The following is a 25,679-nucleotide window of genomic DNA, read 5'->3' on the forward strand; positions in this document are numbered from 1 at the left end:
TTATAGCAGCCCAAATGGACTGATACACAGATGAGGTCATGTGAGAATATGGCATGTCAGACAGAATAGCACTGAACTGGGATCATCAGCCTGGGGTTAAATTTCTTTTCTGCATCTAACATTGTGTGTCCTCAGACAAGGGGCTTTCTTTCTCTAAGACTTGGTTTCTTCTTCTGTAAAATGTGGACAAGAAAATTTCACTCAGGTCTCCCACCAAGGCAAAAAATAATAGGGCAACAGCAACCAGTCTTTTCATCCATAAAGATGGATCTACTTCTTAGAGAGGTGCCCACCAAAGACTGTTCCTAAAACTTTTGCCCAGCATAACTCCAATGGCAGAAAATAATTTATTCTATTCCTGAGGTTTGAGGAGATATAACTCAAACTAACTTAATTAGAGTTCCAAATTTCTTCTGTGGGGTTTATCTTAAAAATGTAAAAGAGAGTCAGGAGAGTATAGCACTTAAGAGACACTCTGCAATCAGATGACTTGAATTGTCTGTCACTTATTAAGTTGGACCTTGAATGAGTGATTTTACCTCTATGAGCCTCAGATTCCTCATCTGTAAGTGGAAATCAGTTCAGAGAGCTGGGTTTGTTTATTCAGGGCTAGTAGCAGAGGGCATCTGGTCACCACCCATCCTTTGTTCTGCCCTTTCCCTCATCTAGGACATGGTTCACTGGCTGCACACCAGCTCTGGTAGTGCTGACCTATGGGCATTGTAAAGATGCCCAGTGAGATCAAGACATCTCAGAACACAGTGTCCTTGAGGTCTCCAAGCTGGTGATTCTGGGGCTCCTGGAGGAGGGCTTCTCCTGGATGGGAGGTGGGAGGAAGGAAGTGGGTGAGGAATATCATTTTTCCCCAGCTCTGGTGATTGGGTGGGTGGAGGTGAGAAATTAGAGGGACTTCCTGTTGGGAATATTGTGGAGGTGCATTTGAGACTAGTTAAGCCAGGAGTCAGAGGAGGCTAAAATAACCCTGGAGGACCCTGGTTACATCAGGTTGATGGAGGTAAGACATCTGGTAGCCAGCCTCCAAGATGGCCCTGATGGTCTCCACTTCCTGGTATTTGCACCTTTGTATGGTCCCTTCCCACACTGTAATAGGGTTGATCTGTGTGACCAACAGTATGTGGTTGAAATGGTAATGTGTCACTTCTGAAGCTAGGTCATGAATGACCATGTGGCTTTTTTCTTGTTCCCTCTTGGATTTCTCACTTCAGGGGAAGCTGACAACAATGTCATGAGAACACGCAGGCAACCCTGTGGGAAGGGACTAAAGCCACCTGCCACAGCCATATGAGTGTGCCATCTTGGAAGCGGATCCCTTAGCCCCCATCAAGCCTTCAGATGGCTGGCTGCAGCTTGACTACAGCATCATGAGACACTCTGAGCAAGAATCACTCAGTCTTCAGGATCTGGCTCCACAGAGACTCTGAAATGCAGGAAGATGCTGAGATACAGGGAAAAAGATCATGTGACAATAAGTTTGGAATTGGGGTTACCCCTTTCTCCTCCATCTTAATCCTTTCTCATCTTCTCTTCTCCCTCCTACGCCATGTCCACCCTCTGTAGTTCCAGATGGGAACACTGAGTCCACGTCAGGAGCCCTACTAGGGAAAGCTCACTTTCTGAGAGGCTCAGGACTGCCATCCATTGCAGATTCTCCCCTCGGGGTGGTCTTCATGAGAGGGGAGAATCTACAGAGAGACCTTCATACCAAGGGATGAAATTGGTCCCAGGCCTGCTCACTACCTATACCCCCATCAACATTTCTCAAGGGCCATACACCAGTTTGTGAATACAGTTTTGGGAGAAAAAATGAGACAATATAAATTTATTCAAAACCTTTTCTGTTTATTTGAATGGCTTTTAAGAAGCAGAAGCCCTCATTGTAAATGAAGGCATTGACAAGCATGAGGAGGGAGAGGGGTCCAGGGGGACAAGCATGTAGCCCTTGATCATGTGACCTGGCAAATGATGCAAAAAGCCAGACCTTGCTGGAACCATGGGGCGTGCTAAGAGCAGGTGAGGGAGGAAAGCTGGGCAGGGCGTGCAAGGCCTAACCCCAGGTGAGGGGACTCATGGAGATGAAGAGGCACATGCTCTGACCTCTAAAGGAGGCACTTGGGAGGTTTATCATAAACAGCAACTCAGGGGGAGCAGGCGAGGGAGAAGCAGGGCAGCAAATGGTGTGCAGCAAAGGGCTTCTGCCAGGTAGACACAGCCACGCTGTGTGTGATGGCTTAACTCTTAATCTTGTTTTAATCTGGGGATACTGGGATGCTTTTAAGTAGAAACCAGAGATTAAGGATATGGGATTATTAAGTTTAAAACACACAGGGACTGAACTCTTGTCGTCCTCAAACTATGAGCCTGAGTTTAATGACCTCCTACTCTCAGTTACTTGGTTCTAAAAATCCCAATTCCCTGGGCCCAGGTAGCAGTGTAAACTGGAGATTCAAGGGCCAGATTTAGCCTACAAGATCTGCTTTTTTTGGCCTGCCTGGTGTTTTCTGAATTTGAAATAGTTGCCAACATCTCAAAGTCCAGACTTCTAGGTTCTTGGGAAAAACTGGGTGGAATATCCAGCAATATCAGCCTGCATTCCCACATGGCAGCCATCTGCCAGGCCCTGGTCAGTGTTTTCCATCTCCCTAATGGCTCTGCTAATCCCCTTTACTCATTTCTATTTGCTGCTCAGCCCCTGTAGGCATCAGGGTTTGTGACCTGTGCCCGTGCAACTGGTCTGTGGTGATCTCAGTGATTTTCTATGTGGTGGCAGCTACATGTCCAGCCTTGAGCCTTTACCCTAATTTAGTGGCAGACTTCCCATGAAGGAGTAGCCACCCACAAGCCAGGAGGACAGAGGTCATTGACCTCCATCTGCGGTTTTGATTCACCTTATGGGGCCTTTTACTTGGCAAAGACGAGTAACTAAAAGTTCCCAGCCATATTTCACTTTCATACTCCTCTGGGACTTGGCTCATCAGAGAGATACTTCTCAATCAAGGTCAAGAGTAAGTCACTTTTGGCTAGAAGTTCAGACTAGAACATCCAAGCAGAGGAAGGAATGCTAGCCTAGGTTGGGCTGGGCCAGGGTTCAGGGAGGAAAGCAACTATCCTAGACACAGCCATGACATGGCCAGGGTATCTGTGCACACTCGGCAGGTTTTGCAGCTTTGGGCCTCACCCATGTCACGTGTGAATGGGCTCCTCTAGAGCTTTGCAGTACACAATCTGCCCAACTGTACATGTTGGCTGTGGGCACTATTAGGAGGAGGGAAGAAACAAGTGGAGTTAGGCAGGTAGAGTCAAAAGCATCGTCCTAGCCCAGATTCTATCACTTCCTTGCTAAGTCTATAGAGCGTAGGTAGGGGTGGGAGACAGGTTAAAAGCCAAGGCTTTGGCCAGAGGCTAGAAGTTATAGAAGAAGGCTAAGGGGACTGACCTCAGTGGCCTCCACGCTACACACATGCAATGTCCATGAGATGATGGGAACTGCCAGAACCAGTTCCAAGAAGCAGAGCTGGCCCCCACAGACTGAGGATCCTCAATTAATGGAGATAACAGTTTGTACACTCCTAGTGAGGAGTGCAAACATGCACACACACACACACACACACACACACACACACACACACACACACACACACACCATCATCAGAAGAGCTACCTGAGCCACTACACATATCCACGTAAATATACACACATGCACAGTTTTTATCTGGTTGCACACACTGTGTCCATCCACACAATCACAGTGGTTATCGGCAAGAACAATCAGCTCGTCATTCAGGTATGCTTAGAAAACATTTTCAGAGCACCTGAAGTCCTTTATGGCTGGCAAGGGCTACTTGGTAGGGAAAGTCCAGCATAGTATTAAGTAGAATGAAAGAAGATAAAAGTAAACCAGATTCAAAAATCACTACAGCTGGCAGCTGAGTGCGGGCATGCAGTGCCACCTACCGGCAAGAGGGAGTTTTGCACTTTGCTTAGAGACCCAGGACAAAACCCAGGACACTGCTTCTCAGGCCCCCTTCCAGATAAGCTGCCAACCATGGGATGCCATTATCCTCCTCCTCACTGTGTTTCACTTGAATCAGGTGAGAGCCTGGTGTCCTCAGAGTTGCAGCACAGTATCAAAGCGTGGACATCCAGGACTCCTGGAAAGCAATAGCCACACTGATAGGACAAACCAGGTTTCATCTTTCACCTGCAACCCACTGGTAGAGACTGCCTGGAATGCTGGGTTGAGAAGGATTCTGAGGCCAAGTCTGGGCTTAGAAGAGAGAACTCTCATGATGGAATGGTGACAACAACCGTGGCTTAGAGGGACAACTTCCACACTGCTATTTCTATGGTGGATCTTGGAAACTTCCGGTCCACAGCTTGTTGGTGAAGGGAAGTTTGTTGCTCACACCCTCACAGCACAAGAAAACTGTCATTCCAACTTTTACTGGACTTTGATCTTTCATGTGATAAATAACTTCTGAGCCAGCCAAAGCCCTCTTGGAACCCTCTTCATGAAGAATTTGTCCTTGTTTTCAGAGCATGTACATGGATGACTCATTGATATGAGGCACTCAAGTCAACAGTGGGCACTTCACTTTATCCAAAGTTTACATTTATCCCCCATCCCTCTACCAGCACTCATCACTGCCCAAAAGACCCCTTGAGGACCATAAAGAGGTGAAAACACAAAGCCATTCTGAGCAGATGCTGGACAGCCAGCACAGATCATCCCTAGTCAAGGGTCCTGCTCCCTGCCCCTCCCACATCAGCTTGGGTCACTTGAGAATAATAAAAACTTGGAATCTTAAATCCTCAAATGGATTTGCAGGCAAGGATCAGAGGGGCACAGAGCCCATCCCCCTTGGCAGTGGAGCCAACCTCTGTCCTCATGTGCTTCGGAGCATATCTCCACTGAGGTGTGGCTGTGTATGTTGTCTTAGCCCAGGGGTCAGCAAACTTTTTTCTGTAAAGGGACAGAAAAAAATATTTTTTTGCTTCATAGTCTCTTTTGTAACCATTCAATTCTGCTGCTGGAGTACAAAAGCAGTCAGAGACATGTGTAAACTAGAGCACATGCTGCATTAAAAATAGCAAGAGGTTTTTGCCAGGCAGGTGTAGTGGCACACACCTGTAATTCCAGTAACTCAGGAGCCTCAGGTGGGAAGACTGCAAGGTCAATGTCAAGCTGGACTATTTAGCCAGGACCTAAGCAATGTAGTGAGTCCCTGTCTCAAAATAAAACATAAAAAAGGATATGGTAAAGCATCCCTAGGTTCAATCCCAAGTACCAAAACAAACAAAAACCCAAAATTCAATAACACATGCACATAACAAAAAAATATAGAAATTTGACAAAAATAGGGGATGGGTCATATTTGGTACAAGAGCCCCTCATTTATCAAATTCTTCATTCGCTCAAACCAGGGGTCTTCAAACAAGGTTCCACCAAATTTGGGATTGTTTGAAAGTGCCCCAGGGGTCTGCAAATCTTTGGCTCTGATTTAAATTGATTTTCAGCTATTTATGAATCTATAACCACAATCAACCCAGTCAGATGCATTCCAGCAGTTCCACATGCAGGAAATCAACATGTTCACTGGCTGTCCAGAGAGCTTCTCTGGTAAAGATCTCAGAGTGGGACTTCTCTTGCTATCACTGCGTGTAGAATGGTATGGAAAATAGCGGGGAGTCTGGTCCCAGCAATATACAGACACATCTGGGAGTCCCAGTGCTGCCACTCACTATCTGGGTGGCTTTGGGCAAGTTACTTTAGCTCCCTAAACCAGCAAGGCCAGGACACCGTGAAACAGAATGGGCACTGGCCATGGTGCTAGCACAGCCTCTGCAAGACTGAACCGTGGGAAGATGAAGCATTCACACTGTAGGACCCAGAATAATTGAGGTCACCAAGGGATACTCAGGGGATTCAGGGCAGGGCTATTTACCACCCGGTATGGAGGTATTTCAATATTTTGACCATCAGTTTGGCTGTATGGTGTACACCAGCTGAATATCATTATACTATTGAATTCATCTTGGATTTGAACTTCTTGCTGGTTTCTTTTCTTTTGTTCCTGACATATTCTGTTACATTCCCACTACTTTGATTTGCCTCTCAGGTAGGGGAGGGGGCTATCTGTAATGATCTATTAATCTTGGTGATTAATAACAGGGCTTCTTCTTTCCTGCTAAGTGGCAGTTCCATTGGGTCACTTCCATTGTTGGCAAACACTCCTGGGTCCAGTGATCTGCAGAACTTGGGGAAGTGGTGGTTTCAACTACAGGGTCCAGCATTCCAGAAGCTGTGGCACCTCTGCCCTGGTGCTGCAGTCCTAAGTCAGGCCTGGGGCTTTGATGCTCATCTGGCTTTTTAATTTCCTGGTGATTCAATCAACAATGCTCCCCACCTCTGGGTCCCTCTTCAGTACTGAGATCATCAGAAGGCTTGTCTGGTTGTGATGAAACCTGCCCCCAGGACTTCTAGCTTTTTACTCCAGCTTCTGAAAGCTCTTTTCTAGGCTTGAGGTGCTCATTTGTGGTTTCAGTTTGGACCTTCAGTGTCTCTTCATTGCCCAAGGCTCTCTATAGCTATTAATGGTGCCCCAGTGAAATCCACAGATTTTATTGTACCTTATCTTTCTGCTTCTAGCATCAATATTTTCCTGCTTCCTGAGACAGCTGAAGGGTCTGTGGTGTTCATCGCTGGGCCCTTGAATGGACTTCATGGGTTTTAGAATCTCTGAAGTTTATCTCAATTTGGTGACATCTGCTGCCCTCACCATGCATAAGTCCTTCTTAGGAGGCAGCCTGATGCCATTCTATAAGCCTGGACTGGCCACTGGCTCTGTGAGTCCTGCAGGCTTCTCCAAGAGCATGACTGTGACCCCAGTGGCAGGCAGGCCAGAGGCTTTTTGTCACCTCCTGCCAAAATGGAGGTGACCTGAGGCCGAGTTCCCTCTCTCTTCCTTTTCATTTCCCTGTGACTGTTCTTAGGTTGCACAGCATCCATGGCCAGGCAAAGAGCACTGATGGTAAAGGAAGCTCCATACCAGACCTTCTGCCCCCAGGCTGCCTCTGCTGGCCTCAAGAGTCCTGGTTATGTGATGAAAATGGCTGCGTACAAAAACACCTTCATTACATGCCCATCTGGGTGCCATGATGCCAGTGGCCCTAAGGCAGCTGTGGTAATGTCTGTCTCGGCCACTCAGTCCAGCCTTGCCCTTCTTCCCTGCAAACAGCCTCTCTGGGCCTCCAACACTCAGAGCACAAGCACAGCCAGCACCTCTTTTCTGGCCCAAACTGATACTCATTTCTGGAAGCACCTCGGTCTTCTTTTTCCTCCTTCCTGGACTATCTTTCTGCAACTGCTACCTGGTGCCACACTGCCTGGGACATGTGCTCACTCAGACCCTGGGCTGAGTGCTCAGAAAGACAAAGGTTGGGTGGGCTTCCCAGGTTGCCCTTCACCCCCACACCTATAGGCTCTTGCCCCCTCTAATGATGCCTTTGGTTTTCTTTGCAAAGTGCCCACTCATAGCTAGGATCCTTGGGGAGATGGGCAATCAGTGCACACACAGATGTCTGCTCACCCCTTCTTGGTCTTCCATGGGCATCAGCCATTCATGCTTCTTTCCTTTCTCCCAGAGAGCCAAGGCTGCTCAGCAAAGGAGGAGACTGATTCATCAGGGCTCTCTGGAGGTGGTGAAGGAGGTGCTGCAGGAACTTCTGGAAGAGTGGAGGTTGCCTTATTCCAGAATCCCTTACACAGCATCCCAGTGACAGAGAGCTCGTTACTTCCAGAGAAGCTCTGACTGCCTTCGGCTCACTATCCACAGTGGGAGAATTTTGCCTGGTTGCACATCCAGCTCCTTCCTAAGTCATCACTGCCTTGGTACTTTTGGGTCTCAGATCAGACCTCCTGACACTTCCTACTTCACCCAGGCTGTGCCTCGCCCTCTGGGTCAGCATGGACAACTGCTCACTTCAGACACTGCGGTTTCTCTTCCTGTGTTTGGGGCCACAGATATTCCACCTCTTTCCCCATTGGCAGAGCTGCTTAACAGCACAACCGGACCAAGGGCTGTTAAGAGGGGGTTGGCAGGCACAACAACTGAATCTTGGCTAAAATCTGAAGCAGAGAAAACCTGGCAGCAGCAGCTATCAAAGCTCCTCCCCAGGAAGAGCCTGCAGTGCCCCCTGCTGGCTGAAGGAGAACTTGCATGCAGGTTCAATTTCCTCCCAACTCCTTTATGCAAAACTTCCACCTTGGCAGCTGACCCCTGATGGTCCAGGTTAGAGAATTCTAGGAAGCAGATGGGTCACATTGTCCATTAATTTCCAAACAAGGAAAGATATATACAGGGTTGCTATGGAACATTGTGTCCTTTAACAAAGGCCTTTGGGCTGAGGGGTACTTGGGGGCTGAAATCCAGCCTATACCTTGTTAACAAAGCTGTGTAGCCCAGCCTCAGCCTGGGTCTGGCCACAGGAAAAGGTATCATTTTATAATTGGCCTAGAGAAAGTGTCCCTTTGTGTGATTTGTACATTCTAGGCTGCATCCCAGCAGCCCTGGCACAGAATGCTTTCTTCAAAAGGCAATTTCATTAAAAAACAAAAAACAAAACAAAACAAAAAAAACCCTTCTCTTGCTAAAGGAGAATTTGGAAACCACCTAAAAGATGTGGGAAGTGAGGACCATGAAGGGAAGGAGTTAAAGTCAGGCAGTTAATGCCAGGGCAGAGCTCAGATGCCAGGTCCACCTTCTCCACTTCTTGGCACTGCACTGGGTTAATTTCTATCCCAATCCCCTTCTGAAGCATCCTGGCTTTTCTGACCCTCCCCTGCTCAGTCCCATCAACTTCTCCCTGAAACCAAGCTACTCTGCATGATCCTACTGTCCTAGCTAGGATCATGGCACAGTGTTTGCCCCAAAGGGGGCATGGTCAGTCAGTTCGTTGACCCAGTCTGTGTGATTTCCTACAAGTACCTCACCCAAAGGGATGAGGGCAGACGTGCGGAAGGACAGAATGGCGAGGAACTAGAAGGGGCCACCAGCAAAGGTGTGGAACTAAGACAGGGAGCCTGAAGGGAAGTGGCTCAGCTACTGTGCAGATGGGGCCTGCTTTGCAGGTGCAGCCCGCCGGGGTGTCTGTGCCACACCGTAAGGCACGTGGGCAGCCACAGTGCCCATCTCCTGAGCCCCAGCCACGTGGAACATCTGATCATCAAAGAAGATATGTGGGCGAATCTTCTCCAGGAGGGGGCCCTTGGGTGCTCCAGCTAGGAACAAGGCCTCATCCGTCTCCAGGCCCCAGCTGCGCAGGGTCTTGAGAGCTCGGGCCCCAGAACTGGCCGCACTGCGTGCTGTCACCAAGTAGGTGCGAATTGGGCATTCTAGCCGCAGGCCCTTGGAGTAGAACTTCTTCTGTAGCCTACCCAGTGCCTCCAGGAAGCCCTTTAAGGGGCCCTGTGAAAAAGTAAGGGAACACTGTGAGCTCAGCCTCCCCAACAAGTGCTCCCCTCCTCTCCCTGAGGCACTAGTATCCTCCTTGTTGGTCTGAGAAAACTTTTCAGGATCCCTAGATCTCTTGGGTAGTTTAGCTGTACCTGCTGGGGTTCCTGTGTGCATCAGTGGGGCTGTAGGTACCCACAGTCTGGAGTCTGTCTTACTGAGATTGGGGCTGTGCCAGAATAACTGTACCAGGGCAATTGTTGGTGTGCATATCTATCCATGCCCCCATCAGCAGGTGTCTGTCTGGCAGCTCTGTAAGCATGGCCTTCTGTGCCCACCAGAAAGGAAGATATTAAAATTAGTAACTATGGCATGGACACCCTCCAGCTGTCAACATCTGGGACACAGGGGCCAATGTGTATCTGGTGAATATGAACCTGCCCCTGGGCACACAGGTAGCTCAGGATGTCAGACTCAAGCTTTCTGAGGGCAGGGAAAGGATTTATTTCTCTACAGTGCCCAGAGTGATGAAAAGTCCCAACTCTTCAATTCTATACAGTGTGATGAGACATGAGTTAATGAGGATATATGAATTAAGAACTGGAAGATGATGAAGACTGCTTATTTCTAAAGTAGCTGGGAATAAGTTGGGCTTCTAGGCTTAGAGACTTCTGCCTTGCTGGATGACTCAGAGCAAGCAGTAGTCCTTGGACCTCTCTTGACCACTTAGTGGGAAAATTGTCTTGCTCTGAGAAACTGATTTTTGGGAAAAAATTCAAACTGGAGCTCCCAGGAAGACTGGAGAACCCCACAGCTCCAACCCCAAGAAATTTTCAACAAGTATTAAGACATGTTCCATTCTCAGAGGGCCATTGAGCAATCTGAGTGTGACTGAGGTCCCTGATCCCACTAACCGAGGCATAGCAGGAAGTGGCCCAAGTATATAGTCTGTCCCAGTGCCCCACCCCATGCCCCAGCCAGATGTCCCTGCTCCAGTGGGCCTGCCTCATGTGGGGTGCCAATCCAGTTCTTCTTGTCCTCCAGGAAGGGGAACGGGAGTTTCTTCAGGAACAGCTTACTCAGAAGTGATACCAGAGAGGAGTTGAGGGATCCAGAGACAGGATGGGGGATTCAGAGGGAGGAGGTAAGGCTTCTGGAGAGCAGTGGGAGGGATCCAGAGACAGGATGGGGGATTCAGAGGGAGGAGGAAAGGCTTCTGGAGAGCAGTGGGAGGGATCCAGAGACAGGATGGTGGGTTCAGAGGGAGGAGGTAAGGCCTTTGGAGAGCAGCAGGAGTTTCAGACAAGATGTGGGGACTTAGAGAATGAGAACTTCAGAGGAGGGGTGGAGACCTCAGAAAGGGGATTAGGCTCCAGAAAGGAAGGAGGACTTCAGGAAGGGACAGAGACCTCAGAAAAGGGATTGGAGCTGCAAGGAAGGGGAAGAGGTTCAGAGATGGGGCTCAGAGAGACCATGGAGACTTCAGTGAGGATGATGGGGACTGAGTGAAGGGGTGGGAGCTCACTGAGGGGGCTGGGGCCCAGCGAGAGGGACGAGGGATTTAGGTTAGGTGAGGGGACCTGGCTAGAGTCTGGGCTGAACCCAGGTTTGGTTCTGACCAAGGGCAGGTTCTAGGGAGCCACCTTGTTCTTCTCAGGGGTTCTGGGACGATGTAGAGCACCTGGGCCAAAGGTTTGTTCTCATGGGCCTTCTCATGCTCGAAGAATCTGTCCAACCCGTGCGCCTTGACAATGCGCTCTGACTCGTCTGAGAAGAGCACAGCATCCCCGTCGAAAGCCACGCGCAGTTGACTCTGAGACACAACGACATCCCTGCTGGGGCTGAAGATGGTGGCAGCTGCAATCCCTGGGCAGAGAGAGGCAAGCATTGTCTGTCTTCAGGGCAGGCAATAGGGGCCCCCTGGGTGGTGCAAGAGAGGGCTGTCTCAGGCTATGCCAGAGAGGGCTATCTCTGACTATGCTCACCCACCTGCTCTCCCCCACCAGGACAGAGGGCAAGATAAAATTAAGGTCCTTATGGCTCTGTCTGGGGCTGAGATTCCAGGCTGCATTAGGGATGGGATGGGTGTGGGCACCATGTCTACAATCACAATGGTTCCCAGGTATGCCCTACTCAGGGCAGGTTGGCCATTCAGGGTTCCATGAAACAATACAGGTGGCCCTAGGGGGTGGTAGCACAAGCTGCCTTTGACTGTGTGCAGCCTCCATAACTGGGTCTTCTCTGTGGGAACCCAGGCTAAAGGCTAGAGCTGCCCTGGACCCAGAGCACAGGTGCTAAGAGGCTGGAAACCTGGCAGCTTGTCTTCATCTCTCTGAAGGCCACTTCTGTCCTGCTCTTTGGGAATCCGGGATCATAGAGGCAGGGTTCAGCAGAGCTTTAGGAGGAGTGAACAGTACAGGCCTCACAGCAACCTCACAAGCCTGAGGATGCCAACAGCAGGGCAGCCCCTGGGCATCAGGCTAGGCACCTTTTCAGCTCTGCTAATGCCAAAGCCAAGGTGATCCAGAACCATCTGACCCCGAGCAGGGCCTCCCTCCAGACCACTCTCCTGCTCCCTAGCCTGAGGTCAGGTTACAGGCACACAGAAGCATGCCTACATGTCAGCACTCAGGCCTCAACCAGGGAGTGTGACATCTGCCCAGGAAAATGGCTCCTGGGTCCTGATTAAAGAAGCCTTGTGGAGCTCCCAACAGCCCAGGAGCGGGAGGCGTCAGGAGAGTGGCCAGGCTTACAGGCAGGAGAAAGCAAGAAAGAGGAAGAGAAAAGTGGATATGAATGCTGCCACTGTAGTGTTCAGCCTGGGGAGTCTTCTTAGGCAGCCGGGCAGTCCTTCGTCCTCTGTGACCTGAGAGAGTTAGATACACACCCCATGGGGAGGACTGAGTCTATCCTGGCCACCATAGTCTCCCCTTGAAAAGGGCTCACAGAGGGAACTCCCCTTTGTTGGAACTTGCCCCTGGATTTCCTGGCCTCACTTTAGCTCTGGCCAGCCCAGCTGCTGGAGATGCTGGCCATTTCCTGAGCCCATCACTCTGGCTGGACCGGATATGGATCCCCCATCCCACTAGCTCAAAAAAGGGCAGGAACTGCCCATGATCATACAGGAATCAGAACTCTCACTGACCTGGAGGAATCTTAGAAGGAAGTAGCTTTCTGGGCTGTAAGGAGGGTTTCCATGGAAACAGAAGGTTGGGTAATGCTGATGAATAAATCCATCTTTAACACAGTAGAGCAGGAGGTGGGAAAGTAGAATAGGTGGGGCCTTGTTTTCAGACTTTATAAACAGATCACAGGAGTTTAGGCACAGGCCCCTCTGTAGTTACCATAGCAACTCCCAGCACCTGTATAGTTTTAGGACCCAGGCCTCCCACCTCTTAAACCGCTTTGCTAGACTTCCTGTATTTTCCCTCCTCATTCTGACTTACCCTCATCAATGGCTTCTCGCACTTTTTCTGCATCAGCTGACAAGTAGAGGTTGGTGTGATAGGCCTTGAGGTAGCAGATGGGGCTGTTCCCTCCTGTCATGCAGAACCTCTCGATGAACAGATCTGGGGAGGAGGCAGAGAGCACCCAGGTGAGGCCAGGGTCAATCCTCCAGGTTTTAGAATGGATTCTCTGTGCTTAAGGAGTGCCATCTTGGATTCGTGTGGTGGTGGGCAGCAGAGTGATTCTCTGTGACTTTAGGCCAGCATTTCTCTTCTGAGCCCCTTCACCCTTCATCAATGACCTGGAGATGGAACTGCCCAGCTCACAGAAATTCCCTCTTGTCAGGGAATCAGGATGCTATAGACTGCGGGACCTATAGACACCTGACCCAGCTGTCAAACAGTTAGTCCCCAGGCTGCCAAGGGTGTAAAATATTTGCTGGTCAACGGCTGCTATTGTTTTAAGTGATCTATCACTACTTCAGCCCCTCACCCAGAACCCCTGTCCTCCTCACAGCTCACAGTCCACAGTCCAAAGTCCACAGAAAGGTGAAATGCCCAGCATCACAAGAGGTCTTTCAGGGCCAGCTCTAGCACTATCTACTTGGCACGTGTGGACTGCTCAGCACCTATCACACAGGCGATTAAATATTTTTAGTATCCCTCCTGCTCCCATAAATTTGAAATTAATATTTAAAACATGCCAACTGGTGGCTGGGGGCATAGCTCGGTGGTAGAGCTCATGCTTTTACGCACAAAGCCCTGGATTCAATCCCTAGCACCCCAAATAAAGAATTATTAAAGTAAATTAAATAAAGCCAACTGGATTAGCTTGTTTCCTTAAAACAAGGTCTTAGAAATCTGTCTCTCTCTCTCTCCCCAAACTGGATTTCTCTGCTTTTCCTTGTTTTATATTCAGAAAGCAGAGAAATCCAGTTTGGGGGCCGCCAGGGGGAGAGAGAGAGAGAGAGAGAGAGAGAGAGAGAGAGAGAGAGAGAGAGAGAGAGAGAGAGAGAGAGAATGTTAATTTGCTAGAGAAGCATAAGTAAGGGCTTTCCAGAACTTGGCTTCCGGCCTCTGTGGGCCAATTTTACTTCCTGCCCCAAGGTTCTGAGACACTCTGGAACCTAATAAATTATTTTCTTCATCTGAAGCCAGCTCTGGAGGGTCTAGTATCTTTTTTGAGGGGTGGGTATGTGGAATTGAACTCAAGGGCACTTAGTCTCTGAGCCACATCCCCAGCCCTTTTTCATATTTTATTTAGAGACAGGTCTTGCTGAGTTGCGTAGGGCCTCACAAAGTTGCCGAGGCTGGCTTTGAACTCACGATCCTCCTGCCTCAGCCACTTGTGCCACTGGGATGACAGGTGTGTGCCACCATACTCGACAAGTATTTTTAATCAAAAGTGTGGACTGAGACACAGAGGACTTTTACTCTAGCAACTGCCCGTGATTCTCCCAGCAGCTTTGTGTGGCCTTTAAGCTTCATTGCAGGTAAAGAGGCATGGGGGTAGAAAGTGCTGCTGTCACACAGGGAGTGGGGCCTGTGCACTGTGTGTGGAGCTAACTTGTGTCGGCTTGGGAGAGCCTATGGTCAAACAAATTCTGTGAGACATTTGGTTGAATTTTGTTCAACCATGGGTGGCTTGAAACCAGCCACTGCAGGAATATGGACACCTGAAAACTGGCAACACATCAAATCAGGGTTTTTTTGTTTTTGTAAACAGCCAGTTCACCAGCATACCATTGAACTTAGGGGTCCAGTGAGTACCAACTGATGCTGCATTGGTGTGGCCCATCCCTGGGGGTGTGGTAGGGCCTCCTGCTTACCGTAGTGGTTGATACTGTTGATGAGGCGGACTCCCACTTGAGCGTGGTTGTTGGTCATGAGCACGATGTCAAAGACATCCTCACTGTCGGGGTACAGCTCCCGAAGCCGCTTATTCACAGCCTCCAGAGCCTGGAAGGAGAGGGCACCCTGTTGCTCAGATTCTTAGATGGATACCTGGAGCTGGTGGCCAGGGATCCAATGAGAGGAGGGGAGGAGAGAACAGGGGAAGGGAGGGGAGGGGAGGGGAGGAAAGAACAGGGGAGGGGAGGTCAGAGGCAGACCTGGGATGAGAACAATGCTTAGGGACAATCTCCTAATGGCGTTCTCCACCGCTGTGCAGGGTGTTTGCTCTTCAGGAGCACCTCACAAAAGAGGTGAGTGAGGGCCACTCACTCACCAAACTGGTTACCTGGCACAGGACTACATCAGTCCAGAGGAGGGGTGGCCTCTTCTTCCCACAAAGGCTCTGTTCCCTAGCCAAGCCTGTGCCCCGGTGGGGTTGCATCGGTACAGAGGGGGCTCCTTTTCCCTGCTCAGACAATCATGGGAGTTTTTTTCTAATCCCCACAAAGGCACTCAATGGGCAGCTGCAGGACCTGCCCCTCACCTTCACGAAGGGGAAGGCTGGCCCAGGACTGAAGGGCTCATTCTCGTGCTCCAGCTGGTAGCGCACGTACTCCTCCACGCCCTGCTCCGTGTAGATCCGCTGCTCCTCGTCCATGCGGAACAAGGCTCGGGAGGACACAGCAATGGTGACAGCATTCTGAGGCCTGGGCTGTAGAGGTGCAGGAGTAAGGGCTGTCATTCAGTCTTGCTCCGGGGCAGGTGTTCCTATGCAAGCCCCTCAGCTACTGAAGACGTGGAAAAGACCCAGGCCCAGGCTTTTCCCTAAAGAGACTCAGTCTGGGAAGAGGAAGACAGGTTAGGACCCTGTTTACAGAGAACCCAGAGGCAGAGGGTGGTTTGCCACCTAGAGTGCAATCTGAAGGAGGGACATGCCCTCAAGGAGTTCGCAATCTGGTTGGGACATCTGAATACAATAGAAAAATGAATATGATGTATGTGGCCCAAGTATGACTGATGCTTGAGATCCAGGTGGTTTCCATTAGGAAATGAGAGCTACATACCCTAAGGAAGAAATTGATGGCCAGGAACATAGCAGTTACATAAGAAAATTTATCTCCAGCCCAGATCTGTCTCCTGAGCTCCAGATTCAAATATCCAACTGCCCCAGCTTCAACTCATCATGCCTGAGGCTGAATTGCCACCACTTCCTCCACCCCCAACTTTATCCCTCCTCTTTTCCCTCACCTCCGGGCTCAGCACCACCATCCACTCCAGAACTCCATCAGAAGGGTACACAGCACTGCTGCCAGGTTTCCATTTTAGCAACTAAATGGCTCAGGGATCACTCCAGGTAAACTGGGCTAACTGGGCTGCACAAAATAACCACACAAGAGACACAAATACCTTTTTCTTTGGGTCACTGTGAAGCTCCTCTGACCTTAAAGGTCCACAGGAAGAGAGAGAGAGTGAGAGCAAGCGCTGACCCCTTTTATTGAGGAGAGGCTATTCAAATGAGGCAAGGGGTCAGGTTTCAGGGGGCTGAGTCTGTCTTCATGATGTCCACGGTCAGCAGGTTGACTGACACCTGGGTAGGCCACACCCAAGGGCACAGTAAGAGAAGGGGACACACACACAAGACACTTCCATGGAACATTCTATCCTAAACAGAGCAAGGGGTTATATTACAAAGGAACAGGTGAGCATAGCTCCACCCATGGGGCTGTAGGAAGACACAGCCTGGGCAGGAAGACACAGGTCACAAGAACCCTAGAAGAGCAGGGCAGTCTAGCAGCATGGGTGCCTGAGGCCACATCGCCCAGCAGGGGAGTTAACTCAGTCATGTGCGAGGTTGGTCTCCCACACACCACTGTCCACAGAAGCAGAACCCTGAAGCTGCTTCACTCCTTCTTCTTCCCCTGACTTCATTCTCCATCAGTCAATCACCCCAAGCAGTCAATATGACCAAGGTCCAGCCACTTCTTTCTGTCTTCTGTACCAGACACCAGGCCATCAACACCTCTCACCCTCTACAGTGTCTCGCCCATGCTGCTGTCGGGGGATTTTCCTAAAGTGCAGATGGGAGCACAGCCCACCTCTTCAGTGGTGACTACTCTTTTCAGAGTGGAATTGGCAGCCTTCGGTACGGAGTTGGAAGTCCTTCACAAGAGACCCCTTTCTCTTTCTCCACTCTCAGCCTCTACTTTCCCAGTCTTGTTCAATGTGACCTTTCTCACATCTGACACACCTTCCCCTCTTCCTCTGAGCCTTTGCACATGCTGTTCCCTTTGCGGATGTGCTGTTTCTCATACTCTCTGTCCAGCTAACTTCTACTCAACCTACAGGTCCCAAATTAGACTGTCACCTCTAGGAGGACTACCCTCACCACAGTCTCCATCTGATACCTCTCCTGTGGGTTTTCTTCTTAGTACAATTAACATTAAATTATAATCGCTTATTTAACGTTTTTCTAGGCGACTTCTAGGAAGGAAGCAGGAACATGAGTGTCTCATCTGTTATTGTAATTATTGGTACCAGTAGTAGTACTGGGGATTAAACCCAGGGACACTTTACCAGCAAGCGAAGCCCCCAGAAGTTCATTTATTTATTTATTTATTTTAATTTTGAGACAGGGTCCTGGACTGGGGATATAGCTTACTTGGTAGAGTGCTTGCCTTGCATGCATAAGGCCCTGGGTTCAATCCTCAGGAGAGGAGAGAGAGAGAGAGAGAGAGAGAGAGAGAGAGAGAGAGAGAGAGAGAGAAAGAGAGTCTTGCTAAGTTACTGAGGCTGGCCTTGAACTTGTGATACTCCTGCCTCAGCCTCCTGAGTCACTGGGATTACAGATGTCTGGTTTCATTATTATATCTCTAGTGTTTAGGACTGTGCCTGGCACAGGGCGGTGCTCAGCAAACTTTTAATATCTCTAGAATTCTAACATATTTCAAAAATATTTCATACATTTACATGTATATATGTTTTTTATTTATTTATTTTTCTTGCTCATTTCTTTTTTTAATTGGTTGTTCAAAACCTTACAAAGCTCTTGACATATCATATTTCAAACATTAGTTTCAAGTGAGTTATGAACTCCCATTTTTACCCCAAATACAGATTGCAGAATCACATCGGTTACACATCCACATTTTTACATAATGCCATACTAGTAACTGTTGTATTCTGCTACCTTTCCTATCCTCTACTATCTATGTTTTTAATTTTTTAAAAAAGTTTATTTGTTCTTTTTAGATATACATGACAGTAGAGTTTATTTTGACATATTATATACACATAGACTATAACTTGTCCTAGTTAGGATCCCATTCTTGTGGTTGTACATGATGTGGAGTTTCACTGGTGGTATATTCATATATGAACATAGGAAAGTTATGTCACATTCATTAGATTGAACCCAGGGGTGCTCTGCCACTTATTGCCATCATCTAATCTTCAAGGTGTTGGTAGTAAGAGGTGAGGTCTTTGGGAAGTGATCAGGTCACGATGGGATTAGTATTCTTATAAAAGACACATCAGAGAGCTTTCCTACATCCTTAACACTCCCCTTTTAAAAATATTTTAAATTTTGAGACAAGGGTCTCACTAAGGTGCTGAGGCTGGCCACAAACTTGCCATCCCCCTACCTCAGCCTCAGAGTCACTGGGATTACAGGTGTGCACCACTGGGCCCAGCATCAATATACTTTAACATATTTCAATAAGAAAGTGTGTGCAATAAAAAACTTCACATGGAGCCAGGCACAGGGGCACATGCCTATAATCCCAGTGGCTGGGGAGGCTGAGGCAGGAGGATCTTAAGTTCAAAACCAGCCTCAGAAAAATTGAGGTATTAAGCAACTCAGTGAGACCCTGTCTCTAAATAAAATATAAAAAAAAAGGGCTTGGGATGTGGCTCAGTGGCTGAGTGACCCTGAGTTTAATCCCCGGTACAAAACAAAAATGAAAAAATTAACATGAAACAGAAATTCCAATGCAGTGCCCTCATCTGTTCAGATTGCTTCAAATATATCAGGTGCCCAGAAAATATTTTGTTAGTTGGTGTAAAACTGGCAGACATTGACCAGTTTTTTATGCCAGGCACCTGAGCTTGGGTAGAGACATGGCTCCTGTTCTCAGAGCTCACGATGTGGTAGGGAAGGTGATGGTAGTAAGAGGTGAGGACTTGGGAGGTGATCAGGTCATGATGGGATTAGCAGTCCTACAAGAGACACCAGAGAGGCAAGAGAGCTTGCCTTGCCTGTTCCACCATGTGAGGACACAGCTAGAAGTTTCCATCTTTGAATCAGAAAGTGGACCCTCATCAGATACCGGTCTACTGGTATCTTGATCTTGGACTTCAGCTTCCATAAATAAATAAATTTATGTTGTTTACAGTAAAAATCACCGAGTTTATGGTACTGTTTGTTATAACAGCCCAAATGGTCTAAGACACTCAATTCTGGTGGAAAGGGGAGAGGAGTTTGACACCACAGATAGCAGCTGGACTCTTTTTAGTCCCTGGCAAGGATCAGAATGTGGGTGCCCAAGGGATTCATGGACACCCAGAGAGTCCTTCCACATCTCTGTGACCTGAGAAGTCCTAGATCATGATTCCTACTTTATAGATAAGGAGACAGGGGCTCAGATTGAAGTAAAGACTTGTGAGTGGACCTTAAATTCTGGCCTGTTCCTGGTAGCCCTGTGGGCTAGGGACCCTACCCCACTGGTTCTTTCTGGGGTCAAACCTGGGCTCCAAACAGTTGATAACGCTGAATGATCACCATGTGACAGGCACTATGCTGGGGGCATAGCTGAAAACAATACAGGAGATTCCTGCCACCGTAGACCTTACTTATGATTTTCTTCAAGGCAGGGATTCATGCCATTCATAAGAAGAACACTGTCCAGTGGAATTTTCTGGGATAATGCAAATGTTCCATAATCTGTGCTGTCCATGTGGCTATGGAGCAATCTGAAGCGTAGCTAATGAGTCCAAAGATCTGTGTTTTTAATTTCGTTTAATTTTAATGAACTTATATATCTACATATAGTTAGTGGCTAGTGCAGCTTTAGAACCTAAAAATGGAATGGAGAGCCAAAGAATTCCCCAAGGTCATGTGACTGGCTGACCTCAGTTGGCAAAGCATTAGTTTTTAACCCCAACCAAGATGGTGTATGTGGCAAGTAGGGTCAGTGTAAGGACTGGTGGAACAGGTCCTCCTCCTAGGCTCAACCCAAATGTCTTTCCCAGTTGCTGAACATTGTATGTCTGTGTTTCCTTGGGCTGGGCACCCCCCTAGCCCCATCAACACTGGTGATCCTTCAAGGAAGAAGCTAAAGTCAAAAGCCCTAAAGGAAAAGGGTGATAGGGTGATGGTCATGGATCCTAAGGGTAGGATCAGAGGTGGGGACATTCACTCTTCATGAATCTAGGAATTCTATATGCTTTTGAGACAGGGCTTAGCCTACCCTATCCTCTGGGCGTACTACCCCAGGGACAGACCCATGCTCCCTTGAAGGACAGAGAGCCAGCTGCTCCCCCGTCCCTTCAGGAAGGTTCCCAAGCCTGTCATTCCAGCCCAGGCAGCCAGCCAAGGTCTCAGTCCCCACTTTCTGTCTCACAGTCTCTGCCAGACTGCCAAGTCCTGAGTCTCCTTTGGCCGAGCTACCCAGACCCCATCTCTTCCCACTCCTGACCATTGCAAGAAAAATCATCCTGGCTGCCTTGGCCCCAGGAGTCTCTACTTCCCTCTTTTCCAGATAGGGAAGTAGGCTAGTGAGGGGCAGTTTTGCTCTACACCACACAGCAAAGTCAAGGCAGAGCCAAGATGAGATCCCAATTTTCGACTTGTATCCTGGCCTCTGTCCACACAGTAGTTCCCTTGATATGGCCCTCCTCAATGGCTCCCAGAAGTCCCCAACCTCTGTTACTTTAGTGACTTCCCTGGATATACCTTCCCTAGCCTCCCTTTCCAGATTGGGAGAAATGGTGAGAGGTAGAGTCTCAGGACAGGGCATTTTTTCCCTCTCAAAATGGAATTCCCAAGGCAAGGACTCTGCTCCCCACCCCCAGACCACTCTCAACACAACACAAGTAAAGTGGGGTCGAAGGGTCTCCAGGGCATGTGCTGCTGTAGGAAATGCGCTCCAGCTGGAATAGATGAATGGCAGTCAAGACTCCAAGTGGATGGGAAGAACAGGTGAGAGGGTGCTTAGAGACCCTCCTGAGCCTGGCCAAATCTCTAACACCTGGTCACATGTTGTCAGGTGCACAAAATCAGAAAGCAGCCCACATCTTAGACTGGGAAATGGGTCAAAACAATTCAGTGGAAGCTCTGGCTCTAGGAAGCCAGAGTCCTGCCAGCTCCCTGCCTTCTGCTGGGGCTGAGGCATTGCTCTGACTTAGGGGGTGGGGAAGGAAGATTAATAGAGGGCAGCCCAGCTACCACTCCCACTCCAGCCTGCCTGAGAAGCTTCCATATAAATCAACATGATTCTGCCTAGTGCACCCAAGATAGGAACATAGCCAAAAACGCTATTATTTCTGAAAGGACTTCGAGAGAGAGAAGGGTGGCTGGGAGAAAGGGACAGAAGAGCTCTGGATTGAGGAAGTCCTCTGACCCCATAAGGTGAGGGCCTCCTATGTGCCTTCACTCAGTTAAATATTTCCCTAAGGCTCCTGGGAATAAGAATAAGTCCGGGCCAGGCCCTGATGGGGCCCAGGAGGCCTAAAGCCCCCAAAATAGCCTGTGGGAAGAGGGGCTACTACAGGAAGGAATAGGAGCTGGGAAGCCTCCAGGTTCTTTGCCTCCCAGAGATCCATGAGGGAGGCTGGAGGGGTCATGACTGACCTCTGGGCCTGAGCTCCCTGGTTCTTGGTGCTTGGGGAGGAATAGGATTTGGAACACTCCAATCTCCAACATCCATCTCCTCTCCAGCCCCCAGGCCACAACATCAATCTAGCTTTGCCTTCTGTCTATTATGCCTTCTGCCAGATCTGCCCTTTCCAATCCATCTAGCAAACAGCCCTAGAGTGATCATCTAGAATGAAACTGGGATCAGGAAAAAAAAAAAAAAGGGGGTGGGGACCAATTTAATCCCCTGCTGAAAAATCCTATAATAGGTCCATTATGGTCTCCATGTTTTGTTTTGTTTTTTTTTTTTTAATGTAGGTTGTCCTTTTATTCAGATGAACTCTTAGGCAGAACCTCAATATGAAAATTATATTGCCATAAATAATAGGTATGAGCTTATTTTTACAAATTCAAACATATAATATATATTTATGAATGTATTTATTATAAAGTCAACCAACAAAAACAACACAGTTGTTTTGATGAGAACAAACATAAAACCAGGGGTAGGGACGCCAGGGCAGACTTAAGCTTTAGAATCCAGCCAATTTATTTCTGTTTTTGTTTTGGGGCGGGGTTGAGAAAGCCCTGATTCATACAGATAAGTAGTTGCAAGTGGGAATGGTTTTAATTTTGTTAAATAATGGGGCTGACAATCTCAAGATGCTTTTCTATTAAATAGAACTGAGGAAAAGCTTTATTCTGAGGTTTGCTAAAAATGTAATAATAATAAACCTGTAGCACAAGTTAATATGTCTCTGGTCCCCATAGTGCTGAAATCTCCAGTGAACACATTTGGGTGAGTTGGGCTTTATCACATATTTTTAATAGTTTAAAACATAGTTTAAAGAAGAAAGAAAATTGTATTCAATTGTCTGCAGGCCCCCTGAAACATGGGTCTCCACAGAACCTAGTTTGAAAACCTCATCTCACTAAGGCCCTGTCCACAAGCCCCAAGTTCCTCCACCCAACAGTATCTCTGTTACTCTTCTCTGAATAACCCCACATTTTCCTATTGAGTCCTGATTCTGAAACACAGTCCTTGATTTCAAAGACATCTTCATCTTTTCCCTCTCTGCCTGGGAAACTCCATCTACTCAGGTTTTAAGATCAGCTGAAATACCAACTCCACAAAGCCTTTCCTGGTGGGCAGCCACTCCCTCCTCTATGCTCCCACTGCACCATGTGGGATCTTTTTTTGAGCACTCACCATTTCCAGAGCCTCCAACAGTGCACTGTGAACTCCTTTGACTGGGGCACAGTTTAATCAATATCTCAAAGCCATGGATGACCAAGGCCTACAGATGTCTAAAGAATGACTGTTGGGGTGAGCTTCCTAGAAAAGCCTCTTTGAAAGGAAGCTTAAAGGTCTTTGGTGAATACATCCAGGCCAGCCTTTATCCTCAGTCCCTTCCCCAAGCATCTGGGAAGATGGACTGAGCAAGGCTAAAGGCAGACCAGGGCTTTATGATTTATCCCACAGGGGAAGAGGAGCTCTTTCCTCTGTGTGAGGTCTCAAAGGTTGGACTCAACTTTAGGATGTTAATGTCCATTTCAAAGGGGGAGTAGAGCTTGCTACTGGGGTGCAGAACCCAGCGTTGGGACCCTAGAATGAGGGGCACAAAGGCCTGAGAGCACAGAGCAGATCTCCAGTGCCTGGAGCAAGAAGGGAGGGCAGCATCCCGACACCGAGAGCAGGGCCCCAAGCTATGGCCCGAACACAGAGGTCTGGGTCCGGAGCCCAGTGCCCAGATAAGTGGAGAGAGGAGCACACAGAGAGGAGCCGGGTTTCCAGTTTCGAGTTACCGGAGCCTGGGGACGCTGCTTCAGGCGGGGTTGACCAGCTTTGCCAACAAGTGCACCCGAGCACCCCGGATAGTGGGGAAGGAGGTAATCTGGGGTCGCAGCCCAATCTGAGCAGTGATAACACTTGGGGGGAGGGGGATCCTGGCGTGGAAACTGAGCCCCGGGGGTGGGGGGAAGAGAAGAAAGAAAGAAACAACAACAACACACAACCACCAGAACAGAGCTCCCAAAATAAACCCGAGCCTGAGCCAACTGCTGGGCGCATTCTGGAGCAGAGGAGCTGCGTTCCCTCCCAGAGGGGCACTACGGGTCCCTTCCCAGGGGCCTTGCAAACCCGCCTCTGAGTGACCCTTTCCCGGCCCGATCTCCCCATCCATGCATGCCCCGCTTTTACCGATTTAGGTTTCTTCTTGGGCGCGAGGTTGTCATAGAAAGTCTTGGCCTCCTCCCAGCGCGGGGCCGCGGCGGTCTCTGCTCGGGGTCCAGGTTCCCGGGCCTCCCGGGACTCCCCGGGTTCCATGCTCCAGCTCTGACCCTGCCGGGCTGGAGCAGGCGGCTGCGGAGACGCGGAGCTCGCGGGGCTGGGCTGCGGGAGGGAAGGCGCGGCGGGGCGTGAGAAGAGGGCGGGCAGCAGCGGCCAGGGTGTCCGCGTGAGCCGCCGCCCCGCCCGCCCGCCGCGGGTGGGGGACCCGGGAGGTTAGGCTGGCCCTCTCTGTCGCCGGCGTGCTGCTGCTGCTATAGGTGCGGGGGTACAGCTGAACTCTCCTTTCCCGACCGACCCTCGCCTGAAGCAAATGGAGGGATGCGGTTCCAGATTTGCAAGCTTGTAGGCTGCTGCGGATTCTGGATTGTCAGGATGATGTTCAAGGGCACGGAGAGAGGGGAGATCTGACAACTTTTCTCACCTAGAGTGATCACTAAAAGAGAAAATGGAAAGTGACTCTCCACCCTCCTTTCCAAAGCTAACCGTCCCTCTGAACTCCTCGGATGCCAGAACGCTGGAACCCTAGGACCCTGAGCAGTCCCCTTCCTTTCAGACCCTAGGCATCCTGCGGACTGAGGAGGAGGTGGATGGACAACTCCAACTACCAACAGGGACCTGCTCCTCAGCGGGGGGCAAGTGGGAGATCCAGCCAGCAGCCCTTCTATACCATGGCGGAGGCTGTCGGGACACTGTGCGATGCTGCCTCTTCGGCGCCCTGGCCTAGAGGGAAACCCAGATCGAAGAAACTGGGACTCTGAGCCCAGATTCTCGCTGGCTCCTTGTTGGCCAGCAGAGGGCGCGCGTTCCCAGGTCCCACCTGCCGAATTGGGAGTGATTATTTACATGTTATGGAGAGGCTGGAGGCAGGAGCTTAGAAGTAGGGCCTAGGAAACAAACGTTAGGCTGCCGGGTTTTTTTTTTTTTTTTTTGGAATTCCAGGGTATTGTCCCTTTGGTGCAGAGCCCTGAACTATGAATATCATCCATTCCAAGGAACAGGCCAGGAAGTCTAAGAGTGAATACAGAAAGGAGGGATCTTCCTGGCCTCCACTGTATGAGGAGGAACCAACCAAACCTTGTTTGGGAAAAAGAGGGAAATTATAGTAACCAAAAACAGTTATAGGAGTGAGGGGATGTGTGTTTGTCCTTCCCAAGACTTAGCAGATAATTTCTAGTTATGACCCCAGACCTCTCCCACCCTGCCTGTCCTTTGCTATTTTGATGATAACACTCCTCCTATCCGAAGGTAGAGTTGTCTGAGGTGGCCTTGTGACTTGCTTTGACTAACAGAATGCAGTAGAAACTACCGTTATATGGTTTCCAAGCTGAAGTCTTAAGAGGCCATGCAGATTCCATTTTTTGCCCTCTTGGGAACCAGCTACCATGTAAAGAAGTGTGGACCATTCTACTGCAAAGAGGCCACGGAGTATAAGAAGCCAGTATAGAGGTTGGGGATGTATTTCAGTGTAGACCATGTGCTTAGCATGTGTGAGGTCCTAGGTTCAAACCCTAGCACCCCAAACAAAGGACAGCAAGAAGAAGCAGCAGCCAGTGAAGAACTGGATTTCCCAGGTGACAGCACATCAGTGAGGCCATCTTGGCTGTTTCAGCCCCAGCCTTGCCCCAGCAGAAATCACCTACATGACTCCAGTCAACAAGAAGGAGAAAAACCAACCAGGTGGACCTAGCCAATTCATGAAATTGTGAAAAATAATAAAGTGTTGGTTTAAG

The 25,679-nt window shown here is 49.2% G+C and overlaps 1 protein-coding gene across 2 annotated transcripts; it reads right to left on the reverse strand.

Annotated features, from left to right (window-relative positions):
* Window positions 1-1,839: 1,839 nt before the first annotated feature.
* Window positions 1,840-24,717, reverse strand: Nt5c1a (5'-nucleotidase, cytosolic IA). Of its 2 annotated transcripts, XR_013427728.1 has the most exons (8): window positions 24,617-24,717; window positions 23,860-24,051; window positions 15,354-15,521; window positions 14,746-14,875; window positions 12,917-13,039; window positions 11,152-11,336; window positions 5,147-9,485; window positions 1,840-4,981 (listed from the first exon to the last, which is right to left on the reverse strand). XR_013427728.1 is itself a non-coding variant. In XM_078025991.1 (7 exons), exons 1-7 carry the CDS (start codon window positions 24,617-24,619, stop codon window positions 9,120-9,122), a joined length of 1,167 nt encoding a protein of 388 aa, XP_077882117.1. In that variant the 5' UTR covers window positions 24,620-24,716; the 3' UTR covers window positions 1,840-9,119. The 2 variants fall into 2 exon arrangements, 1 of the variants encoding a protein (XP_077882117.1); XM_078025991.1 differs by having other exon boundaries at window positions 1,840-9,485; window positions 24,617-24,716.
* Between the last annotated feature and the right edge of the window lie 962 nt (window positions 24,718-25,679).

Source organism: Ictidomys tridecemlineatus, chromosome 11 (assembly GCF_052094955.1).
Source record: "Ictidomys tridecemlineatus isolate mIctTri1 chromosome 11, mIctTri1.hap1, whole genome shotgun sequence".
NCBI classification, from domain to species: domain Eukaryota; kingdom Metazoa; phylum Chordata; class Mammalia; order Rodentia; family Sciuridae; genus Ictidomys; species Ictidomys tridecemlineatus.